The 13,731-nt window shown below is 37.6% G+C and overlaps 1 protein-coding gene across 1 annotated transcript; it reads right to left on the bottom strand.

The window, feature by feature from the left end:
• Positions 1-641: 641 nt before the first annotated feature.
• On the bottom strand, positions 642-13,614 carry knl1 (kinetochore scaffold 1). The gene is made up of 32 exons (XM_005475075.4): positions 13,403-13,614; positions 12,592-12,626; positions 12,426-12,462; positions 12,287-12,346; positions 12,098-12,180; positions 11,964-12,019; positions 11,855-11,879; positions 11,706-11,746; positions 11,564-11,616; positions 10,776-11,442; positions 10,415-10,467; positions 9,823-10,216; positions 9,390-9,427; positions 8,629-9,220; positions 8,413-8,465; positions 5,697-8,105; positions 5,495-5,609; positions 5,314-5,372; positions 5,123-5,221; positions 4,915-5,030; positions 4,234-4,324; positions 3,902-4,018; positions 3,692-3,779; positions 3,322-3,384; positions 3,187-3,226; positions 2,960-3,064; positions 2,768-2,868; positions 2,519-2,578; positions 2,284-2,393; positions 1,799-1,920; positions 1,547-1,672; positions 642-1,355 (listed from the first exon to the last, which is right to left on the bottom strand). The coding sequence occupies exons 2-32, from the start codon at positions 12,618-12,620 to the stop codon at positions 1,259-1,261; spliced, it is 6,099 nt and encodes a 2,032-aa protein (XP_005475132.1). The 5' UTR covers positions 12,621-12,626; positions 13,403-13,614; the 3' UTR covers positions 642-1,258.
• Between the last annotated feature and the right edge of the window lie 117 nt (positions 13,615-13,731).

Below are 13,731 nucleotides of genomic sequence, written 5' to 3'. Positions count from 1 at the left end.
TATATAATATAGGTCCATAACCTGCATACTCCATCTACCTACAAACTACCTATAACATCTTAAAGGTTTCTTTTATTTCAGGACAAACACTATCATTTGAAATGTGGGACAAAACTTTCTAAATATCTTGATTTTTTTTACTGAACAAAGGCAACAGCTACCAGAGCACCATATATTTCACAGACCCATAGTGACCTCCGAAGTCTAACCAAAGTACAGCAGTTGCAGAGGAAGATGCATTTTGATGCCTTATTTGTAGAGCTTTCTTTACACAAAGTGCACATTTAAGCTTGCAGTTCAGCTGTTTTGCATAAGTCAGTTTTTAAACCCTATGTCCTTTGCAATACTTAAGAAATATGTTTAAGAATTACAAATATTGACCATTTTATAAGGATTTGAAAGACTTTTGAATCATTTGAGGTCATGGAAATTTTAAATTAAGCTTAATGAAGATGGATTATTCTCAGAGGTGTCTACTCACCTGCAATCTAATTTCACATTTTGATTTGTATTATTGATCACATGTTTCAGCCAATTTAACTGACACCCTGTTTTATTCTTTACTGTGATCCATTTTCAAACAAAATGCATCTCACAAAGAAGACTGGGTGAAAATGTGGCACAAAATACTCACACAGCCATTATAATGCAAAGCATGTTTATTTTACAGTTACTGCTGTCTAATAAAAAAGCCTGGAAAGAGATTATGTGCTTATAATCATTTCAGTATAAACAAAAGCGATACTGATATTTACATGTGGGAGGTTCAGCAAAAACTTCCAACAGGTGATGGGTAATGTCCACCATCTAGAGGCAACTCTGGAAACTGCACCACAATAATACAATAATAGGGTTTTATGTTTTAAACTACAGTGACCATAATCGTGCAGTCAGTAATGCTGTTTTTTTTTTTTTTTAAGAGTTCTTTAGATTTCAATGTTTGCAAATCCTTTTAACTCAAAACATAGCTTTCATTTGAGCCAATTCATCTTTTTATTTTTTTGCCCATATTGGAACATTAAAGTCTGCAGAAACAGAACAGCTTTGTACAGTGAGAACTGTTTGTGTGTACAGCAAAAAGCAAAACAGCACATCTTTCACACATCAGAAGAAACATCAGACTAAGACTCTGTACACTATACTTATTCTTGGATTTGTAAAAGAATTTAAGTTTTTAGTCTTTCCCGTCTATACTGTACAACAGACTTTAATTACAAACAACTAGAATCAAAATGTGATCCTGGACTCATTCCTGGTCTCAACATAATAACACTTCATGAATCTTTCTGACAGTCTTTGTCAGCAGGTTTTTGGCGGGAGTGAACGAAGCCACAATGTCTTCAATCTGTTGAATCCTAGAAATACACAAAAATGTAAAAATGTAACTTTATACTTGAAAATAATATATTATTTCTTTGTCACGGTTACCTTCAATAGTAATATGCTCCATAAAACAACTTAATTTCTGTCAGTATTCTTTAAATAAACAATAGGTTTTTAAAATCTAAATTCTAAATTTCTTGATTTATATCTTAATTTTACTTACGTTGTGCTTCCAATGATGTTTTTAAAGCTCTCTACTTGCAGGACACAGAAGTGGTTGATGAGACAGATGGCAAAGACGACCTCAAATTTGGAAAATTTCTTCAGACTGCTGAAGACAATGCGCACTCTGGAAGAATAATTGAATGTTACACACCACAGCATTGCAAAATGCAAAACTGCATGCAGATGTGAATGATTTTTTGGTTAAAAAAGTGGAATATTTGTCATTTCTGTGAAACACAGTAGTTCTTACTTTGTGTCCATGCAGCTGATGTCGAGTATATCCAGCCGTAGACCTCCCCACAGTTTCAGGAGACGCAGTTCCTCTCCCAGAAGACGACATCGACTCACCACCAGGCTGACATCATGGAGAAGCTGAGAACAACAGCAGGCAAAATACTTTAGCTGAAAGCACAGACTGTATAAACGATAGACATATCTTCTGGATCTCATCATTTAAGCTAAAACAGACTAATTTAAACTGGCATTTGTTTTAATGGCCACCAGGGGGCGACCACTGTGGATGCAACAAAAGTATGCGAGAAACAACCCACAGGCCTGATCTAATTAAAAACAGGCACTTTTCTCTAGCGCTTTCTATCACACGCATTCACACTCTAATGAACACATTGGGAGCAACTCGGGGTTAAGTATCTGGCCCATTTTACATGAGCCAGTTTCTGTCCTTTGTATGTATCTGGAGTGGGTCCACTCATTTAAGTGTTTATTTACACTTACCTTTGGTACTTGTCTTCTTGTTGGGTATTTCTTTACCCAGCAACTTTCACCTTCAATGTACTCGGAGACCAATTTGTGAACAAGGCGTGCATGGCACTGTGACTTCTCATCTGGTAGAAAATATAATTGCTTTCAGTACATATTCATCATAGTAAGTGCAATTTAGCATGGCAGGTAGGATGAAAAGATCTAATAACCATCCATCACAGAAAGATTCTTGTACTTATTTTCTTACCATCAAGTTCCAGTTTAAAAGTGATGTGTGTTATTTTCTGCTCAGTGTTGGCATCATTACCTTCAAAATCAGAAAAACAAAGTTATTAGATTGCGTCTTAAAAAAACCCAAACCAAGAGAATTAAGCAAAACCTAACTTTTAATACTGTTCAAAGTTCGCATGAACTCTACTGACTGAAGTGTAACCATGAGTACAAGATAGTCACAACTGTTAGAAACTGCTTTAAACTGTATGAAAAAAAGAAATACCATTGGCCTTTTCAAACACCAGCTGCAGATGCATGGTCTCATGGAGGAAAGTGAAGACTCTGCAGTTGTCCCTCATTTCTCTGAGCTTCCATTCATTCATCCTGATGTAAACAATGTACAAAACCAGTTTTACTTTATAATATTTGTCTACAGAACTGGTCTTAAGCTGTAAAAAATGTTTTTGGTACTGACATATTCAGAACGCCCATATGAATCTCCAGGTTCCTCGCCTCAGCTCGAAGCCTTTTGACTTTACTTGAATTCTGCTTCTTCTGCATCTCTAGTTCAGATATTTGTCTGTGGCAGGAACAAAGAAAACAAAGAAGAAATAAACGAGAACGCTCAAAACAGGTAATTCTCAACATTCACTGCATAATTCAACGAAGAAAAAAAAAAGAAGATAGTTAATTTTAACCCACCTCTCATTATCAGCCGTCGTCTCAGTGACTCTCTTCATTTCTGTTAAACAAAATGAACCAGTAAAGGCACTTAGGACTTATTCAATTAAACTGACGTAAAATAAAAAACAAACAGATCAAACAATAAGAAGTTACCTTCCTGCAGCGACTTCAGACTTGGTTTGTCTTCAAACCCTTTTTCTTCAACTGCAGATAATTCTAAATGAAGGAGAATATGTTAGGCTAGAGCAACACATCCAACCTATTTGTGCCCCCAGAGAAAGGTTTGCTGACAGGTCATCATTCCATCAAAACTACTGACAACTGTGGAAATATGCTAGCAACAAAACCAATCACATAGAGATTTGCGGTGCAGCACCATCGTTGCGATCGATTTCATCTAGCAACAGCCAAACGATAAAGGAATACATATGTTTGTGACTGAAACATTAGTTAATATCTACAAAATGAGCAAACTCAGTGGTATATCACAAACAGGAAAGTCATGTTTTCAAAGTAGCTATACCTGTTTCTAATTCACAAATACAGTCATCCAGAGTTTTTATCATCTCATCTGCTTCCTGAATTCTTCCTCTTAACTTCTGCTGCTCCTCCTGGAAAAACAAAACAAAACAAAAAACAAACCCAAAAACAAAACGTCAATTTCATTTTGCATTCAAAGAAGTCCCCAATTTTGCATTTTAGTGTTTTTTTCTAAATGTGTGAAAGTTCTTACCAGATTCGCCTGCACAAGATTTGAGTACAGAACCTCCTTCATTTCATGTGACTGAACTTTGCTTGTTTTTCTGAAGAAGTTATTTCTCTCCTTTAGTTTAGCCCCGAAAGATTTCAGCTGTTGATTCAAACAAACGCCGCATTGGGTGAAATGTGAGAACAGATGCCAAATTCATGTCACACACAAGCGCACAGCAAAGGCCAATAGCTAAATAAAGTAAAATAAAATACATTGCAATTAAAAAACTATATACTGTAAATGACTGAATGTTCATTCTGCCCAAATAAATTTAAACATATCACATAAAAAAAAAATTACACTTTGACTTATACCTCTTTATCTGAAGCATATCTCATGTCCTCCCACAAAGATCTATTGACAGTATTAAGAGGTTTGTTTAGATCCCGCATTCGCACCTTCAGCCTAGAAAGAACAAAACAGACATGTTTTTAAACTTCAATTGTAACATCTGAGATTAAACATAAAAACAATTGTACAATTTTTAATGAGTTATAATTGTGTTTGTAAGCGACACCCAGTTTTTCCTTGTGATTTTGTGAGTTTTAAAGATACAGCGCAATTCATCTAAACCAGCGGTCCCCAACCCCCGGGCCACGGACCAATACCAGTCCGTGAGTCGCTTGGTACCGGGCTGCGAGTGTTGTGGCTTGGGTGTGAAATTTATGGTTTTCAGGGTTTTTAGCGTTATTTTTTAAAATCGTTTTTATTGTTACACTCGGTTTCTCTGGGTCTTACCCCGTGTGTTATGAATAAATCTTCTTTTTTTTGGTACTGGTTTTATTTTGTTGTATTTATCCGGGACACCTTAAAGGCCGGTCCATGAAAATATTGTCAGACATAAACCGGTCTGTGGCGCAAAAAAGGTTGGGGACCACTGATCTAAACCACAAGTTTAGATGAATAAATGTATTTAACTACTTAATGTTTTCAGTGTATTTCTGTAGGTTTAATCATGTGTATAGTATATGTTATAAAACTTGAAGTGCACATACCCTTCAACCTTTCCTGTGAGGTTAAAGACATCCGTCTCATAGACCATCTGTTTAGGATGACTGATATGTTGGTCTTTCAGTACATCCATTGGTGAGGCCTCTGTGTCTGACAAAAACTGAAAAAACAACAAAAAAAGTCGCTATAACATAATATTTTTTTTTGTGTATATAATGGGGAAGTAATTTTTAACACAGAAAATTGACCTACTCTGCCAGGAAGGACACTCTCTCGAGGATTATGGATGACAAAGTCAATGCCGAAGAGTTTAAAAAACTCCAAGACCGTTATGGTGCCATCTTTGAGTTTCTGTAATCAAGGCATCAAATGCAGTCAAATATGAGGCAAGTGTACATTTTCAGATTTCAAATAAATCAATTTTTAAAAATAAAACTTCTTACCATCTGCACATCAACAGCACTGTCTTCAAGCTGAGATTCAAACAAGCTGTGTTTAAAAGCTAAAAAAAACAAACAAAAGAAAACAAAGATATTTAATAACAATAGTGTCAAAGGAAACATTATTTTAATCAGGAATACAAAATCTTAATGATGCCCATCAACGTCAAAGATAAGAACTTACTTGACTCAGATGCAGTTTCGCATTTGATGCTGGCTGTGTGATTGCTGGAGGAATCTATTGTCTGTGTAGTCGTACGAGCTGTAGTTATATTACTGTCACACTCTATGACCTCTGACTGCAATGCACAAGAAGAAACAAAACACATGGGATAAAAGAAACCATATTAAAGGTAAATTACGTAAAATGGAGAAAGCTGACCTACCACTTCAACAGTCTCACAGGATGCTTTCATTCTCTTTTGATCCTCCACAGTAGTTTTATCTTCTGGCAGAAGTCTCTTTTGTCCATGAACAGGGTTAATAACATCTTCAAACACAGTGTCCTCTAAAGGCTCAACCATGTTGAACTCTGGACTTTTCTGAGGACTTCTAGTGTCCAGTGTTTCTGACATATCTTCATAACTACCCAGCTCTTCATTGTAAATATCACTAACATCACCATCAAAGGTGTTCACCTCCTTGGCAACGTTGACGGTGATCATCTTTGTATGCTGTCCTGAAGATTTCACTCTCTTTGACTCATCAGGTTTGAATTTTTGGGGCAGTTTCGGCTTAAAGCCTCCCAGTGAGATTCTTGACATAAGCTGTTTGGTCTTTGAGCTGAAAGGAGTTGTAGTAATAGCATCACTGGGATGCTCTGCTTCTATAAAACACTGAGCTTGTGCATTGTCTTCAGTGTTTACCAATTCCATTTCAGCTTCTGGGTCTGCCACAGTGACGGGTAACGTTTTATCTTTTGAGTTTTTCTCGAGGTCTTGCTCCAAATGATGCAAAGGTGCAGTGCAGTTATCGGTTCCAACTGCACTGGGAGCTGCACTTATCATGTGACTCAAACGCCTTACTTTTGACTGAATATCAGCTAAACTGATTCGTCTAGACTTTCGTGAGCACAACGCATCAGCATCCTTGCCAGCAAAATTGGGTGACCTTTCCATATCCTGTGATATCAGACAAGCTGTAGTTCTTGGTTCAGGTTCTTCTGTGTTCTCCCTTTCGTTTGAGTTAAGAGAATCTGGCACATTCACAATTTCCTGGTCATCAGGATTGGATAACACCAAATCACCACTCCTCTGTGTGAGGTCTGAATTGGGATCTTGTGTGGAGGACAGGCACTGAAGGGGGTCATCTGTGCACATCTGACCCAAAATGCATCCTGTTTGAGCTTCAGTCATATCCATGCTCACATTGATTTCTGTACAGTCCATCATGGTTGTACTTACTGGCTTCTTTATGAAAGATGAAACCAAACCTGGAGCTTCACTTTCAGGATTCATAGCAGGTTTCTGTGTTTTAAGCTGTATCAGTATGTCCCTTGGGTCCGTAGCTTTTTGAGGGGATGGTATATCATTGTCCTGTTGTTTAATATCAGTCCACGGGCCACTTGTGTTTGACAAGTTTTTAAATTCATGTGCTGACGAAGATATGTTTCCATGCAGACCACGGGCCTCACTATTTGATTTCTCTACTTTAAAAGAAAGACCTTGGATTTCCTGAATGGGCAGAACCTTTTGCAATGGTAGAACCGGGTCTGGTGCAGAAACACTTGGAATACTTATAGTGAGGCACTCCGTCATATCCATTGCTCCATCATTTGCATTGAACCTCACTGTTTTCTCTTCGGAGGTAAGTGGAAAATCCACATTTTGATGCAACTTCTTGTCAAAATCGGTGGCAATTTTTACAGTGCGACTTCGTGTCACATCAGTAGCTGGATTACTGGTAGTAAACCTCACTGTTTTCTCTCCACTAGGAGGTACGGCACTGGTGTTTTGGTGCGACTCCAGTTGTAAATCATTGATGATGTTCACAGTGTGACTTCGTGTCATATCCATCGCTGCATCATCTGTATTAAACCTCACAGTTTTTTCTCCAATAGGAGGTAAAAGGTCTGAATTGTGATCTGGCTGCAGGTTTAGATTAGTGGCAATGTTCACAGTGTGACTTCGTGTCACCTCCATGGCAGCATCATCTGTACCGAACCTCACCGTCTTTTCTCCATTGAGAGGTAAACTGTGATCTGACAGCAAGTTTACATCGGTGGCAATGTTCACAGTGTGACTTCGTGTCACCTCCATGGCAGCATCATCTGTACCAAACCTCACAGTTTTTTCTCCGATAGGAGGTAAAAGGTCTGAATTGTGATCTGACTGCAGGTTTAGATTGGTGGCAATGTTCACAGTGTGACTTCGTGTCACCTCCATGGCAGCATCATCTGTACTGAACCTCACAGTTTTTTCTCCGGTAGGAGGTAAAAGGTCTGAATTGTGATCTGACAGCAGGTTTACATCAGTGGCAATATTCACAGTGTGACTTCGTGTCACATCCATGGCAGCATCATCTATACCAAACCTCACCGTCTTTTCTCCATGGAGAGGTAAACTGTGATCTGACAGCAGGTTTACATCGGTGGCAATGTTCACAGTGTGACTTCGTGTCACATCCATTGCAGCATCATCTATACTGAACCTCACTGTCTTTTCTCCATTAGCAGGTAAGAGGCCTGTGTCTTGGTGAGACTGCAGTTCTAAATCACTGACAATGTTCACTGTGAGACTTTGTGCAACAGGAACCACTGTCTTCTCTTTGCAGTCATCTTCCACATTAAGCTTAACCTGAGAAAGACAGTGCAGCAGAGCACATGTGTTCATGAAGATATGTTTCCACACAGACCGGAGGCCTCACTATTTGATTGACTTTTTATGACATCTTAGGTTTGTAGTAAAATTAAAATGTCTTACTGAAACCATATAAACTTAATAAAAATAAAACAAAAGCCTTTAATGTAAAGCAAGTATTGACCAAAATGACCCCATCTCTTTTAAATTTATTTGATCCATTGTTAAAACAAAGGCATTATTTGATGCAGCTGACTGAATAAAACTAACATTAACAAAAAGATCAAGACGTGTTTATGCTCACCTGCTGTCTTTGCACCTTTGTGTTTCCAGAAGTCTTCAGGAAATTTTCTTTACCTAAAGGTGGACATGGTAAAACTGAGTGAGAAACAGCTGCCTGACCATAACTTCAATACATAATAATTATTAAAACTTAACTGAGGCACTCTGTACATTTTCTATGTAAAAAACCCCCAAAACAAACAGACAAAAAAGCCCAATAGCTTTGCCGTTTTCATACCTTTACAGCTTGATAATCCAGTTGCTTTACTGTTCTGCCAGTCAGCTTTTCTGACATTACCACTTTGGGGGTGTATGCTTTGCGTGGGAAAAAGATCCTGAAGACGGCCATCTGTAGCTGTGCCTGCATCCCCTTCCAAAATGTAGCCAGTTTGAGCTTCAGTCATGTCCATGCTTATGTCTCCTTCAGGACAGACTGCATTTCCATTAGAGGTCATTTTAGTAATTATAGGATTAATGCTGGAGGAAGCTGTAAGGTTTTTTGACCCTGGATCCAAACTATGTGCTGACAAAGATGTGTTCCTAGGCAGATCACATATTTGACGGTCTTGTTTCTTCTCAGAATTAACTGAATTGGACGCTGAATCACTGGAAGTGTTTGTAGTGAGGCCATAATTCTTATCCATAATACTGTCATCTGGAGTGAATCTTAAAGTTTTCTCTTTAGCAGGTAAAAAGTCAAAATTTTGGTCAGACTGTACTTGCAACTGGTGGATATTTACAGTGTGACTTCGTGTCACATCCATACAGGCATCATCTGCAGAAAATCTCACTGTTTTGTCGCTGTAGTTGTTCTCAATGTCAGGTTTGTTCTGTGGATGGGAAAGGAAATACTTTGAGTATACAGCAAAATATCAACCTTGATTTGGCAATATGACAGTTTCACATTAGTATCGCTGGTTCTATCTTCCAGACCAGCTAGAACAAGTATTGCGTTATGCAGTAATTAAAAAATAAAAAGGGAAAAACATTTAATCTCACCTGATTTTTTAGTGCCTTTAAAGATGAAGCTTCAATACCTAAATGTGGAAATGGGTAATAAATAAATAGATTAGCTAAAGAAACCAGAACACTGCAAAACTAGTGAATTCATTAATTAATTGGTTGAAAATAAATAAATAAAGAAGAATCTGTTTTGGAAAATAAATTTCAGGAAATTTAATACAAAAGCATTCACATGACCTCAAACAAAGATTTAAAGTTTCTGTCATTTTTTTTTTTATTATTCTTAAGCTCTGGTAGAGTAACTTTGTATGGATTACAGTTCATGTTTGCTTTTCCCCCCCTCCCTTACACTAGGTCTTGGTTCAGCAATTAAATTCATCTACTGTCTGAAATTGTGTTTAAGCTCCTCCTCAATTTAGATAACCTTTTTCCCCCTCTCAGAAACATCAGGGTTCGAACAGCACCTTACCTTTATGGTTAGATGATTTGAGTGCTTCACTTATCCGCTCTCCTGAAGTACTATTCAGGACTGCTTTCTTGAGACAATGGGTGTACATGTCTTGTGGTGGAAAAAGAAACTGAAAAGGATCGTCCTGCACACCTTCCAAAATGTGGCCAGTTTGAGCTTCTGTCATATCCATGTCTAGTTCAGGACAGATGGTAATGCCTTTAAAAGGCTCTCTAACATTTTGAGTGGTATTTAGTGGCAAGTTCTCTTTATCAATATCTGCTGATTTTTCCTCTGGAACCAATGGACCACAGGCGATGTTTACTGTGTGACACCCAGTCATGTCCATAAACTCGTCATCTCCAGCAAACACTACTGTCTTCTCTCTGCATTCGTTTTTCGCATCAGAGCTCACCTGAAGAACAGAAGACACACAAATACTACATGCCAACCAAAACTTTACTTTGAAATAATAATTATTAGCATTTAAAGACAACATTTTAAATCTATACTATGTTAGGAGCAACTAAAGACAAAACCTCCCATGTATGACTTGCTTATATGTTGTATTTAATCTGAAAGCAAAGTTTAAAAAAATAAATGCCAAACTTACCTTGTGTCTTTGATGAGGAGCAGGTACGAGAGGATTTATCAAGGACACTTTATCTGATAATTAAAAGTGAAATGAAATTAAGGCCATTTGAAATTCTATTCAATTAGCATTAAAACTGATGAAGCATAAAATTCATACAATGCATACAGGGATAATTTCCTTGCTTTAGTATTAAACTTTCATAAAGTTGTGAGCCTAGATGGCAAGATATTTAAGAAAAATGGTCTACATTAAAGGAACTGTGGCAGAACAAATTTGTTGTCTGTTTGGCATCCCATATTTTCTTCTCATCACTTATAAGCTGATGTATAAATGCTGGAGAGTTGCCATTTAATTTGAGTGACAGACATAAATGTCATACCTTTTGGGTTGGTTAATCCTGATGCTTTACTGCTCTGCTGCCGTTTCATCTGTGAGTGGGTGTACATGTCTTGAGTAGGAAAAAGACACTGGAAAGGATTATCGTCATCATCACAGACTCCCAGGATGCGACCTGTCTGGGCTTCAGTCATATCCATGCTCACATCATCTTCTGGACAGAGTGCACTCCTATAGGATGATTCTCCAGTTTTCCTGGTGTTATGTGGTGTCTTCTCCATCAGAGCAGAAACGGACACTGGAACTTGATTTTCTTTATCCAAATTAGGCCTTTGTGTTTTAATCTGGACCAGGGAGCCTTTTGTTTCTTCGGAGGATGGTTCAGCAGGAAGAGTCATCGTGATGTTTACAGCATTAGTGCTCTGGCCACCTGGTTTAGACAGACTTGCAAGGAAGTTTTCAAATCCAGGATCCAAACATGACAATGATGTGCTTACGTCGACAATTCTGCCTGTGGATAGTGGTAGGACTGTGGCTTTATCATCTATCAAGCGATTTTCTCCAAGAACTGGGAAAATGTCATAGTTGTCAAGGGGTATATCTTCAGGTATGTCTGCAGCAATATTTATAGTGTGGCTTTGGGTCATGTCCATGGCTGCGTCTTCTGTGGAAAACATCACTGTTTTCTCCCCAAAGTCATCTCCAGTGGCCTAATCAAGGTAAACAACCTTTGCTCAGTTAATGGGAACAACAAATGTTAAGTTAAAATACTTCTGCTATTATTAAGCATTATAATAATGTAATAAATGCAAAGATCGATTTCAAATTTACCTTATCCTTTTGTTGGGAAACATGTAGAGGAGCATTCAAAAGAGTTTCCATACCTACATTTGGAGACCTGAATTTAGTAACAGCGATCTCTATAACTATCTAACAGATAATGTGGACGGTACATTGAAAACAATCCTCCTACCAATGATTTCACTCCCATCTTCAGTGACTCCCACTTGCACCCTTGTACAAAAAATCCAAAGCATTTATGTAAGAAATTTATTTGACTCTTTGTAATAAGACTTGAAATTCAGATGACAGGTTGGACCTTAATAGCTCATTTCACCTTACCTATTTTGTGTGGTTGTTGCTCCTGCTGTAGAATAACATACAATATAATTATAAAAATTACAAAAAGTTTTAAAAATTACATTGTTATACATAATACTACATTACATACTTGCTGTTATTATTTCTTGCAAAGGGCTTCGGACAGGGGAGCCATTTTTGACATCCCTATAAAGAGAGAAGCACTGATTAGGTCAACTTGTGGTTAGGTACTTTTTGTAAAAGGAGCATTTCTTCGTGTCTCACTTAGAAAACAGAAGGACGTCATTAGCAGGGGCAAAACTGACTCGTCTTGAATTCCTCTTTTCCACTGGTTTGACACGTTCCACCTAAGAGGAAAAAGGCTAAATTATATCACCACTTTTTAATTTTTAAACCTTAAGGGTGTCTACTGCCACAGGCAGTTGGAAATCTTATAACAGACTCTCTGTTTACCACATTTTCTTGCTGATCTTGGTCAGCGAACCTGGCTGATTTCCGTGGTGCTTTTAAAATCTGAAAATGACAAGGTGCAAACAGTTTAGTTCATTTGTACAGAAATAAATAAAATCACACCTCTGATTAAGATACTGACCGAGGAAAGGCGGCGCTTTGAAAATCCACTGCCTTCACTGTAACACAAAGCATGAACAATAAAACTATTACATAAATACCACAATACATTTGTTAACATAAGGTGTAAAGTAGGAATGCCCCGATATCAATGTCCTTTTTATTTAATACAGTAATTTTGCACTCACTTATTCTTTGGAGGATCCAGAGGCTCCATCGTCAACTGTACGAATATAAAATAATGCTTTATATAGAAATCACTGTTTCTACAGTGTCTTCCTGAAACCCAAAATGTTGCTTAAGAAACATTTTTAATTTGTCCTAGGTATTTGGGATTAGCAGACCTGATAAGAGTAAAAATTAAGCATTATCTTTGGACACAAAAACAATTGTTTCTAAAGTAGTGGCAATGGGTTTATTTGACAATAATCACAATAAAGTCACCACTGTTTAATGAAGTTTAAAAGACTTTATTAAGCGGAATGAAATACTGGGGTAAGACCTTATGAGCTGTACATGAACAAATGCCAACAAACAGTTATTGCTGCTTAAGGTGGTTCTGCAAGCTCCTGAATCTCGGTGTGTAGTTGCACAGAGTTCAGTGCACATTTCTTTTTCACATGACCGTAAGTTACAACCTTGATTTAAAAAAAAAATGAGACTGAAGAAAACTTTAAGTTACTACGCCACACCTGTCAGGTGTGCAAAAGTAACGCCACTGTTCTCCAGCAGCCATGAAATGGGAAATCACCACCACAGAATAGACCTGTCATTCAGTTTACCAAGACCTTACGAACAAATGCAGCTCGATAATTACTGTTAACATAACTTATTTGAAATAATAAACAAAGCTAGGCAGCGTTATGCATTTCCCCTTGTAAAAATCATATTTTAAAGAGACAAACCGATAACCACTAACTCTGACGTTCCTATTAGCTTCCCATTCACGTAATCAAACAAGAAAACAACCGAACACCAAAGAAGCATTAGGGCGCTTACCTTGCTATTGTTGATTGAGATGTTGCGGCGTTCTAAGACAAATACGTTTTTTGTTATTACTTCTTAACTAACTTGAAACCATTTTCAAGTCGTTTATCTTCAACCACATTACATACGATACGTAACAATTTGAAGCTAATGCGAACAAGTCTCGATGCTAACGTCTTGAGTTTTGAATTTAGCCGCCTTCACGCGTGCGCACTGAGGTCCGTCTGTAGCTTAATTTTTATTTAGATAACTGGAGTGTAGTTAACAACAGCCTGTCGATTAAAATGTTAAAACTGATAACTCAGTTCAATTTAAAAAATCTTTTGAGGAACACAATTATT

Source organism: Oreochromis niloticus, linkage group LG15, assembly GCF_001858045.2.
Source record: "Oreochromis niloticus isolate F11D_XX linkage group LG15, O_niloticus_UMD_NMBU, whole genome shotgun sequence".
Lineage (NCBI taxonomy): Eukaryota > Metazoa > Chordata > Actinopteri > Cichliformes > Cichlidae > Oreochromis > Oreochromis niloticus.
This window is presented reverse-complemented; position numbering and strand designations above follow the sequence as displayed.